Here is a 12,500-nt window from a genome sequence, read left to right on the forward strand (position 1 = left end):
TTAGGTCATTGCTGCAAGGCTACCGAAGATGGGGAAAAGTGTCTAATAATATCGAAGAGTTTGTTTGCAGATTTGGACATTTCCTGTGTCATTAATTTGAGCAGAAAATGGTCTAGATCTATATTAAAGTGGAAGAAATATGAATTGTCAGGGGTATTTCCTCACTTGGTTTACAAAAGATACAAAATCCGTGTTTGGGTCAACATTTGGTTTAGTTATTATCTTAGATTGTTAATTTACATAATGACTTACCTTTTTCTTGTTGAAAGTCAGTAAGATAAGATATGAGTTGATTTACTATTGTCCGTTTTGTGTGTGTTGTTATTAACAGCTATTGTGTTTTCAACGTAGCAATAGAGTCCGATATTTAGATGAGACAAGTATAATGCCGACGAGTCTAAATATCGGACGCTATTGCTACGCTGAAAATACAAAAGCGATTATATAGCTGTTCTGACCTTGATTTCTTGTTCCAAACTTACAAAATGACAGTTTTTGCGTCGATGCGTTGATCTCAGGTTTTGATAGCAGACGCCGTTTCTTATGCGCATTAGTTTTGCGCAGGCGCCATTAGTTCATTCGTATACAACAAAAAGAAGTTTGAGTTTTTTTAATTTTGAACAAGACTACTTATGAAGAAGACCAAAACACAACATCAAGGGAAAACTAGAAACAACTGAAGAACTAGGATGCAACAAGGGCCGGGAAGAGAAGAAAAACTTGACGCGAGCAGACGGCAGCGAAGTTTTCAGTTTGGGTGAATGGCATTTATACTTGTCTCGTCATGAAGCGAATTTTTCATTGAAAATTTCAACCTCAGTTATAAACGACTACATGAATGTTAGTGCCATGGGTTGTACATCAATACTTCAAAGGGGAAGTGGGGTATTTAGTGTAGAGTTACGAGATAAGAAAAGCCGAATGCGAAAGTTTGTGTCAGTCGGCATCAATGCTCACACAGGCACACAAAAACGGCTGTTTCGTTTTACTCCCCTGTTTGTACATCGCAGTGGCTACACTTACGCCGCCCGTAACTTTTCCCTTCTTTGCTTTGATTACGCCACAAACTGGCATTTCCCCGCCAGGGCCGCTCTCTACTTCCGGTTTGATCCGGTTTGGGCGGCCATTTTAAAGCGTGGGTCGAGTGAGGACAGACGTGTTCAACGGCAGTTCATTAGTAGTGGTTGTGCGTTTCTACCCGTATGCAGGCCGGTTTACTTTAGTCATGGATAGCGGACTTCACAGCGAAGCAGTTTTGACAGTAGGAAGTACGTTCGAGTACTTCAACAGGTTGCAACAAATTATCTCGGACTTTGAAACGAACGCGTTCGTCCAGCTCTACGTTCGGTCGTCGCGAACCCTGCAGGTGCAGCGCAAACGAGCCCCCAGAAAGACTTTCAACGAAGCATTGCAGTTTGGCGAGTTGGACTATGCCTGCATCAATGGAGGACGAAACTATCTGATGCAAACAAACAACCACTACATGTTCCCTCCAATTAACCTGTACGCATAGTACACATACGGGGAAAATATAACCCAACATTCAGTACACTACATCCTAGTAGCCTACACTGTAACACACCATGAAGGAAATTCCACCACAAATCATACACACATGATTCCTTGTTTGGAGAAACAAAATAGTGGGATGGGTTGAACAAACAACTACTTCACTCCCCACATTCACCTGTACCATTAGTACAGGTAATTCCAAAAATACGGAATAAACCCGTTAAAGGAACAGTGAAATCTATAATCACTGAGCCTCATATAAGCCTCAATCAATGAGAGGATATCTGGAAAATCAACCACCAGTACATACAAGTATGTCCTAACAAGGGACATGAATAATAGTGAGCGTGTTACGACAGTAAAATGGCGTCATGTCGTAACTAGAGAATGTCCGGGTAGGATCACGCCGCGCCGTAATCAAAGTCTGGCCGAGTGACTCTACGACTCGTGGAAAAGGTGTAACTGAAGCCTGCGGTAAGCGGGTTACGACAGTAAAATGACGTCATGCCGTAACTATAGAATTTCTGAGTCGAATTACGACTTGAAAAAGGCGTAACAGTAGCCTTTGTAGGGCCTACATCTTTCGACTTGGAGCATTTTGTGGTGTTCAGGGACAGAAAATAATTGGTTTAGTCCTGTTTCATCGGGAAGTTAGCAGAAAAGGGTATGCTATCGACAATTTGTAAAGCTGAAAAACATTCCCGAGAAGAATTTCAAGTTGTCAGTGTATGCTGTTGTCGATTGTTAACATCGTGTGGTACAGATGGGTAAACCGGAACCATGCGTCTTTGTTATTGCCAATATGCTTTTGGATATTGGAAAAAATGGCCGACTTCCGTAGCATTATGCTTTGATGATGATGTTGAAGCCATCCAATCACAGCCCCCGAATTCCCCCACGTGTCCATTGTTTGTTTGTTTTGTTTGTTTGTTTGCTTAACGCCCAGCCGACCACGAAGGGCCATATCAGGGCGGTGCTGCTTTGACATATAACGTGCGCCACACACAAGACAGAAGTCGCAGCACAGGCTTCATGTCTCACCCAGTCACATTATTCTGACACAGGACCAACCAGTCCTAGCACTAACCCCATAATGCCAGACGCCAGGCGGAGCAGCCACTAGATTGCCAATTTCAAAGTCTTAGGTATGACCCGGCCGGGGTTCGAACCCACGACCTCCCGATCACGGGGCGGATCTACGCCTTACCACTGGGCCACCGTGCCGGTCCACGTGTCCATAAGAATAGCTATATAGGTCTACATGCTATATTGTGTTCTATATACATTGCAAAGATCATGATGAAAAGGTTTGAGACAAAAAGAAGAACGTGTCAGGGGTGTAGGCGATGGTCAGTACTTTCCGCACTGTCAAAGATGATTAGTTATTGACCATCTATTGACCATTGACCGAGAGCGTTGCACGGACTTCATTCAGAAGGTAAAGAAGTTCAAGTGATTGGCAAATTACGTTAATCAACAGCTTTTTGCCGGAAAAAGAGGCTAAGTGGTTGTGAGAAAAGTTTGGGGCAAGTTAAGAAGTTGTGAGAGGAAGAAACTGTGTGAACTATGTGTCGGGTGTTTGGGAAATAGGGTACACGTTTACAGCCATCAGACTGTGTCTCTGGGAAATAGGGTACACGTTTACAGCCATCAGACTGTGTCTCTGGGAAATAGGGTACACGTTTACAGCCATCAGACTGTGTCTCTGGGAAATAGGGTACACGTTTACAGCCATCAGACTGTGTCTCTGGGAAATAGGGTACACGTTTACAGCCATCAGACTGTGTCTCTGGGAAATAGGGTACACGTTTACAGCCATCAGACTGTGTCTCTGCGATACAGAAGGGGGAGGGGGCGGGGGTGGGGGATTGTCTAGTGAACAGTGTGCCCCATAACACCTTTTATCATTCTACCCCCACCCCCAAACCCCTCCTCCACCCCCACCAATCCCCCAAGATGTTTCCTTATGTCCTCATCTGCCCCTAAGTCAACACATGAGGTGAGGTGCGCGAAGCAAAACTGGGTGCCACCCAACTGGGTGGAAACAGGCCACAAGGTCTGATTGTTTCAAATCACAACACATCTCAATATATATCAGACAATCCAAAACAGCAGCTGCATACCGGCCAGTTGGGTGGCACCCAGCTTCATACCGGCCAGTTGGGTGGCACCCAGCTTCATACCGGCCAGTTGGGTGGTACCCAGCTTCATACCGGCCATTTGGGTGGTACCCAGCTTCATACCGGCCATTTGGGTGGTACCCAGCTTCATACCGGCCAGTTGGGTGGTACCCAGCTTCATACCGGCCATTTGGGTGGTACCCAGCTTCATACCGGCCAGTTGGGTGGTACCCAGCTTCATACCGGCCATTTGGGTGGTACCCAGCTGCATACCGGCCAGTTGGGTGGCACCCAGCTTCATACCGGCCAGTTGGGTGGCACCCAGTTTGGCTTCTTGTCATCCGGTACGCGCTAACAAGAACTAAACTGGACACCTATCTGAGTGTATGAACAAAGGTTCCAGGGATAGCCACATCAAAAATGTTACTCGCGAGCCGGGCGAGTAACTTCAAGAAAGTCACTAGCCCGGCAGAAATGTCACTTGCCCGGTACATACCACAGTTGATCTGCAATATCTATATGGCTTGAAAACTCGATATTAAAACTAAAAGCGTTCCATTTGACCAGGATTTCCACTGGCCAGCTGGGCGAGTTGCCAGGCAGCTTCTACTAGCCCGGCGGATTTTGTACTCGCCCTGGCGATCGGGCGGACGATTTGGCTATCCCTGGGTTCTCAATTTGCTTCGGACACTAGTTACCACATTCGACCATTGATCGCATACATTTTCATCCCTTAGGGTTGTTGAAATAAAGCGTACACTGAACCATGTCCGTACAATCTGATAGAGTTCCACGTCAAAAAGATTTTCCTGGAAGTATCTTTGCTTGATAGCGAATGTGAACGGCTATTCACCGCACACTCATGGAAGAAAACACGCACTAAAGACACAAATGATCAACTAAAGCCTCATTCCTTTTGGCAGAATGTTTACAGAACGATTCAGTCTTGTGTGTTTTTCTCTCACAAAAAGCCACATTACGGTACAGACCTGTTTACCCTAAACCCTAAACTCTTGTACTTTCCCAAAAAGTTGAGTGTATTTTTCAAAAAGTTGGTGTACTTTGCAAGCAAAGCCATATGGGCTAGGGAAAATGTACGCGTGGGTGCAAACGTGTTTGTGTAAGAATAGCATGTCTTGCGAACACCTTCAGAATTTAACTCCTTCCAATACAACAGGGATAAAACAATTTTATTTACCTGTCAGTTTATAGCATTATAACCAGTGTCTTCCAAACAGATTGATAATGAAAAGATGAAGTTCGTGAAATAACTTCTGCGGTTGACATTGCTTCAGCGCAGACTACAGCCTTTTCTCCTGGCAGGATTTGCTTTGCGAATGAACTTCATAATTCCTTAGCAGCTTTCAGCGGATTTCTTTGCAGCAACCTTGTCCAGGTCCAGCGAGTGCGTTTCACTGACTGTTATTACAAAATTGAACGTAAGCGGCATAATTTAATAAAATGACAGTAAGACATCTTAGGCCTGTTGCAGTCTACGCCAAATAAGTTAGGTTAGACAGAATTGAGCTTCCGCGTTGCCTCTAACACAGACACAGGCTAGGGAGGGAATGATATTAACCATGACGGCGGGTTGAGAGCCCCCCCGGAGGGGGGGGGGGGATGCTCATCTCAAGTGCACTATGCAGTAAGAAAGCGATCTGACAAACACTTTTATCTCCACAGTACACAAACAATGTAGGGTGTGCATTGGGCAATGGTGCCAAGCGTCGATCAAATACATACACAGTGAGATGTATAGTTATGATGACTGGGATAAGAGTCCATATAACACACGTTTTGTTGTTGTTCTTTGTGTGTATACTCTTTTGTTTGCTTCATTATGTGTTTGTTTGCTTGCTTGCGTAACTGGGTGGTTGTCGTAAGGTGACCTGGGTTGATCTGTCGGTTGGTTGGTTTGTTAGTTGGTGACGCGGGATAGTTGGTTAGTTGGTGTGTTGGTTGTATGCTTGCTTGTTGTTGGCCTTATGATGTTAGAAATGAATCTCGATTGAAAACTACAGTACTTTCCCCCTCATGCCTAATTCAAATCACTGATCAACCTGTTGAAATAGTATCCACAAGGAACATCCTGTTGAAATAGTATCCACAAGGAACATCTTGTTTCTTTGTGTCGTCATATTGTACAAACTTCGCAGCATAAAGTCACAAAGGTCCATTGTATAGAATAGAGATACAATCACTGAGGCATGATGACATCCATAGATTCACTACAAACCAGTGACGTCAAAGATTCGCATACAGCTACACCCTTCACTCTTCTCTGAAAAATAGTGCCCGACATGTCTTAGGATATTGTATGAAAACAGTCTTTTCATTTTAACTAGAGCGTGAAAGCTGTTGCTATATTTGAAAACACACACACACACACACACACACACACACACACACACACACACACACACACACACACACATACACACGCAACAACAGATAATGCCTTTGGCAAACTGTGCTATTGTCATGAGTCAGTATGACTTTTTCCTCACTAAACAATGTAAAATGTTAAAAAAAAATAAATAAACAAGAGGCGAAGCCTTCAAGGCTCCCGTAAGAAATCAACAAACAGTAACATAACACAAACTCACTCACTCCGTAACACACACACACACACACACACACACACACACACACACACACACACACACACACACACACACACACACACACACACAGTTAAAACTAACGCATGATATCAACTCCATGTATAATATTCAAAAGAAGGCAAACAGATAAAATGACTAGGGTAATAGGTTAGGTACCTGCCATGTGGGCACTTTTTCCACTGCTGTCCTGTCCTATACTTTTCATCAAGACTTGTCACCATGCCGAGTAGATCTAAATTCGGAAGTCTTCATGTGGCTGAGGCATATATCTGACATAGCGTCGATCTTGTTGTAGGTTAACCTCCTTTCTGAAACAAATGGCAAAATGCGATTAGTTATGATGACTACAACCTACACAAATATAAACAGTGTTTTGAAACAGAATAGTCAGGTTATACAAGCCACTTTACCTATGCAGCATGGTAACCCTACAATATGCGAAACATGTCGACTGCAGCAGCCTGGTTCTTAAAATAATTCTGACGGTCAACACAGCCAGAAATGCCAACAAAGACAAGAAAGCTGTGGCAAGGTAAGCTTACCAAACGTTACATAGCGAATCATATATATGATAGTGCGTAAACAGCAAACAGTAGATCTACAATCAAAGAGAGGATCGAGTCTGGAATGAAACGCGATACAGATCTAGCATTCAAAAACTGTCTTTCACGTTCAAGGAAGTTGTTGCAAAGTACTTAAGACTTACTAAATTGTACAGACAAAACCATGACAGTGCATGTTTTGAATCTGAGGAAAAAATCGTGATCATTTTGACTTTGAGAACAGATTCATTCCGTTTCCTTATATCTGCATGTTCAAGTAAATGGTGGACAGTTTTTTTCGGGCAGAGTAAACTTAACTTGAGACTCTACTGCAAGTCTTGAAATTCACATAAATCGAACCACGAGCAAAGACATCCAAACATTACAGGCACTTTAGATCAACTCATTTCACTAGAGGTGACTGCCTAGCACTGTGTTTGACATCCGTGTCTGCTGAAATAAAAAGAAATTAAAACAAAACGGATTAACAGTAGGTGACACGTTATCAGAGTGGGAGACACTAGATCTGTCTCTGAACTTACCGGGATACGGCTGCAAGATCGACACTGACTGCCGCGCTTTCGACAGCTCTTCCTCGCGTGGACATTGGAAACACGCTGTGCAGATCAAATTGTAGGAAATCTCCCTTTGGTATCTTCTTTATTTACTTTTCTGGAGCTTAGAAACCGAACAACATGAAATCGTCTTCCCCGGCGAATCGGCGAGGTGAGAACTGGACCACAATCCTTCGCGCGACCCCTGACCTGATCTTGACACCTGACCTGCCGTCTACATGCCAAACACGACACAAATCAGTCAACTGCTTGTACCCCTTCAAAACCCCCCACCACCCGTTTTCTTTGGATACACGCTTTAACTACACACATGCCGACACAATGTTGATCATTGCTTCAATAATTTGAAGATGGTGCTTGAAAATTAACCACGTGAAATGAGTATTTTGGTGTTTAGCCAAAAATGTTAAAGTTTCTACCACAGACATACACACATACATACGCACGCACGCACAGACAGACAAAGTTTACCATCGCATAGGCTACACTTACGTGAGCCAATAAAATAAAAACCTTGTCCAGGTGAGTTTTGGAACAGCAGTGTCGTTCGATGTCATATTTCCCAGCATGGGCAACGGAGAAATCTGATTTACAATACTTGCAGTGTGCATGACTTTTTCCCACAGAAGACTCCACAATTCCTGGCTCTTTCTTATATTTCTCCAAGAAAATCTGCTGCTTCTGCTGTTTAGACTTGGTACAGTCATCCAAAACGGGCACATTTTTCCGCTTCATTTTGCCACGAATGTCCAGACGATCGCACGTGCCAACAACTGAACAAGGTTTCCATAGCTGAAGACTCGCTGTCATCGTTATCTGCCAGCTTCGACCGAAACCGGTATCAGTTGTACCATTCCGTAATCAGCACACCAACACCGGAAAACGTATTCTAGACTTTTTCTTAGGTGTATTTTGTGCGTGTGTCGCGTATTTGCGTACCGATAATAATTTGGCGTACAAAATACGCCCAAATCGTACTGGTAAACAGGTCTGAATTTACCTCAAGAAAGAGACTGGTCATAGCCTTCAGCAATTTTATGACGCATATAGGTCGCTTCAGTGGCTAGTAAAGCGCCACTCCGCCTTACAGGAAGTGTACAGAACGATGACATCTTTTACTAAAACAACAATACTAACCTTATGGGACACACTCACAATAGCATTCAACAACATTACATGACACGTACAGATCACTTGAATTGATATTTAGCACGCGTAAACCCCACACCAGTTCTCTCGGTTTATTCAACCCCCGAGCCATCGGGGCCCGTGTTACCCATTTTTTTCATACATGACCCAGTAGTGGTGGTCGGCGGGTGCACCTGCCTCCTATCGAGTCTTCTCTGTCGTATTGCTATCTTTTGGTTTGGATAAAACTAAAGCAACTTACTAAATCTCACAACAAATCTAGTTTTATTGTGGCGATGTCTATCTGTCTGCACACAGAGGGACTGACTGTGCTACCATCTGCATTCAGGTATAACTGGTTATACCCCTTGAGCAAAATCTAATGTCCCCTCCCAGAAATATATTAAGCCTCATCTCCCCGAACGCGGTATGTAGCCTACTGAATTCTTTATTTAACCCTTGGGACACCACAAACCCAAGACTCAATATGTCTGTCCTTATAAAACAAAGAAATTTAAATTGCAGTGTCAGGCGGTTCAAAACACAAAATACATCTCATGTATATATACTGAGAATTAAGAATTGCACACAAATCTGCGGTAAGGGATCTCTGTCTCTCTTGGCCTATATATACCCAGACTCTGTACCTTTAAACTTTCAAAATGTCCATCCAGCATCAGAAGGAGGCTAGAAAGTCACCCAGTGCAACCAGGATGTCCCATTGCGGTAAGCGTTCAGATAAAAGCATGTTCGTCATGTACAAGCCTGGGGTTACCTGTGATCATACAGTGCCGTAGCACAGCTCCTAAAAGTGGTCCGGCCATAAAAAAAATAAAAAGGTACTTTTCCCGGGAAACGAAAAACGTGAACTAAGGTAGATAACTCAGATGTCTCTTCAGTGCAAAACGCGATGGCTCAGTGGATCAGTAATGCGTCTCAGTCGGTGCATACGCAGTTTGCCTTTTAGTTTTACTTTAGATTTAGATCTATAGTCTTCACTTGTGAATGTCAATTAGTGACAATTTCTCGCTTAACGCTGTCATTGTGCGATCTAAGTCACGACCCCTCCTTCCTCCTAACACAGCGCTGAAGCTTATGAAGACGATTTTTTTTTTTTAACAAAAAACTGGTCCGGCCATGGCCGGAGTGGCCGGTAGGGCTGCTACGGCCCTGTCATAAAATGACGGATGGTGCCTCTAATTGAACATTTGCATTGCCTATTGAAATCCATTGAAATCCATTGAAATCCGAAAACCGTTAGACTTGTAACGTTTCAAAACTCAGAAAACCGTTAGACTTGTAACGTTTCAAAACTCAGAAAACCGTTAGACTTGTAACGTTTCAAAACTCAGAAAACCGTTAGACTTGTAACGTTTCAAAACTCAGAAAACCGTTAGACTTGTAACGTTTCAAAACTCAGAAAACAAGAATGGTAAGTTATTGGAACGTTTAATGACAAAAAATTTAATGTTTTATTTTGTCATTAATGAAACGATCCAGTAACTTACCATTCTTGCTTTTTATATGTAGTTGATAACGATCGATTTAGTTGAATGTGCATTGTGTACGTGATTGTGTTTATATTTGATTGAAGATTTTTTAAATGTGTATTGTTGCTTTAATGATTTGTTTGTTTGTATGTTTGCTTAACGCCCAGCCGACCACGAAGGGCCATATCAGGGCGGTGCTGCAATGACATGTAACGTGCGCCACACACAAGACAGAAGTCGCAGCACAGGCTTCATGTCTCACCCAGTCACATTATTCTGACACCAGACCAACCAGTCCTAGCACTAACCCCATAATGCCAGACGCCAGGCGGAGCAGCCACTAGATTGCCAATTTTAAAGTCTTAGGTATGACCCGGCCGGGGTTCGAACCCACGACCTCCCGATCACGGGGCGGACGCCTTACCACTAGGCCAACCGTGCCGGTCGCTTTAATGAAGATTGTTACATTGAAGATTGATTGTAAGGCGCTTAGAACTAGTTTAGGATTGCGCCATATAAATACCCTTATTATTATTACTATTATTATTATTACTATTATTATTATTATTATTATTATTATTATTAAAAGCCTATTGAAATACGGGCAATGAACATAATGACAAATTAAAAGAAGAAAGTTTTCACTCACCGATTAAGACACAACAAGAATACACTCCACTTCTGCCCCCCATGTTGAAATCAGCGTGTCCCCCCACTCACACACACACCACGAGAAGTATAATCCACAGCCCAGAGGAATCAGGCACTGAGAGGTAATCCACTACACCACCGCACACCACACGCGTAATCCACAGGGAACTCAGCTGGCGTCCCACACACTCTGAATCAATCAAAAGCCGATCACAGGATAATCCAAGGACAGATAACTCCGGGTGTCGGCGCGCAAGGGAGATGATGATGGTACTTCCTTCCTAGGCTGTTCCACTGGATATTCGTTCACTGTGCGATTCTGAAACAGACAAGAAAAGTCAGTCCACAGATCTCTTCCAGAATAATACCAGACAAATGGATCGTCAGGCTTTTCCCTCAAAATTACAAGAACAAATCGCGTTGAGCGAAATCAAAACATTTGGTCAATCTGTCGGCCTGAAACTAAAGCATCACACACACTAAAACACTGGTCGCTCTGAAATCAATTGTCTAAACGTGACTAAATGTTAATAAAACAAAATCATCAAAAGCTGCTTATTGTGAAAGGTAAACAAGAAACACACCGGGAGATGTCATTCTCAACCACGCTGGCTCAGTCGTAGTGTAACTCAAGTGCAAGTCGGCCTGCAACTGACCATCGCTCTATCAGTTAGAGAAAGACAATTCCAGAAGCAAACACAAACTATGGTCTGTGTCTCCAAAAATGTTTTTTGTTGGAAAGGTCGAGAGAGTGGGGATATAGCTCAGTTGGTAGCGCGCTGGATTTGTATTCAGTTGGCCGCTGTCAGCGTGAGTTCGATCCCAGGTTCGGCGGAAATTTATTTCAGAGTCAACTTTGTGTGCAGACTCTCTTCGGTGTCCGAACCCTCCCCCCGTGTACACTACATTGGGTGTGCACGTTAAAGATCCCACGATTGACAAAAGGGTCTTTCCTGGCAAAATTGCTTAGGCACAGTTAATAATTGTCTACCTATACCCGTGTGACTTGGAATAATAGGCCGTGAAAGGTAAATATGCGCCGAAATGGCTGCAATCTACTGGCCGTATAAAATTTCATCTCACACGGCATCACTGCAGAGCGCCTAGAACTGTACCCACGGAATATGCGCGATATAAGCGTCATTGATTGAGTACGCCGAAAACAATCAACAACTAGTCGTTTCGATTAATTACAGTAACGACCGTGAACACTGATGCAAGGCTGCTGCAGCTGTGTTCGACAATGCCTTACCTTTTATGTTTCACCAGCAACGTAATCAAAATCAATGCAATCAGATTGATATTAAATGTAGATTGCCTTTAACTTGCAAGCCTCTATCAGTTTTATAATGCTACTGAAACTGGGCGGTTGTCGGTACGCGCTTTCTTCGTGTGTAGGCCCAAAAAATGTTGTAATGCTACGCGGTGTGCTATAAAATATCTTTGGTAGGCGGTCTGTTGGTGTATAAGTCTCCGTAGAAAAAGGAAATCCACACCGACACACACTCGGGGCGTCTGCTGTTTCAAAGACCGCCACAATGACTGAGAGCGTTTGAACGTCACAATCAGCTTCCTCTTTCTGCGTAAAAAGCGGACTAATTGGTGCTCTCGCACCCTCTCTCAGTCTCTGTCTGTCTGTCTGTCTCTCTGTCTCTGTCTCTGTCTCTGTCTCCTTCTCTCTCTCTCTCTCTCTCTCTCTCTCTCTCTCTCTCTCTCCCTATCTCTTGCCCTCTCCCTCTCTCTCTCGCTCGGCCCCCTCTCTCTTTCTCTCTCTCTCTCTCTCTCTTTCTCTCTCTCTCTCGTCCCCCCTCTCTCTCTCTCTCTCTCTCTCTCTCTCTCTCTTGCCCTCTCCCTCTCT

At 43.7% G+C, this 12,500-nt stretch overlaps 1 protein-coding gene across 1 annotated transcript in view; it reads right to left on the minus strand.

Moving 5' to 3' along the window:
* The window catches only part of LOC138972024 (uncharacterized), an 82,333-nt gene extending 70,217 nt beyond the window's left edge, over positions 1-12,116 (minus strand). Inside the window, exons 1-2 of the mRNA XM_070344865.1 lie at positions 11,895-12,116; positions 10,641-10,961 (exon numbers count right to left, since the gene is read on the minus strand). Coding sequence (XP_070200966.1) covers positions 10,641-10,683 — 43 coding nt within the window. The 5' untranslated portion in view covers positions 10,684-10,961; positions 11,895-12,116. The remainder of the gene's footprint in view (positions 1-10,640; positions 10,962-11,894) is intronic.
* Between the last annotated feature and the right edge of the window lie 384 nt (positions 12,117-12,500).

This window comes from Littorina saxatilis, linkage group LG7 (assembly GCF_037325665.1).
Source record: "Littorina saxatilis isolate snail1 linkage group LG7, US_GU_Lsax_2.0, whole genome shotgun sequence".
Classification (NCBI taxonomy): Eukaryota; Metazoa; Mollusca; class Gastropoda; order Littorinimorpha; family Littorinidae; genus Littorina; species Littorina saxatilis.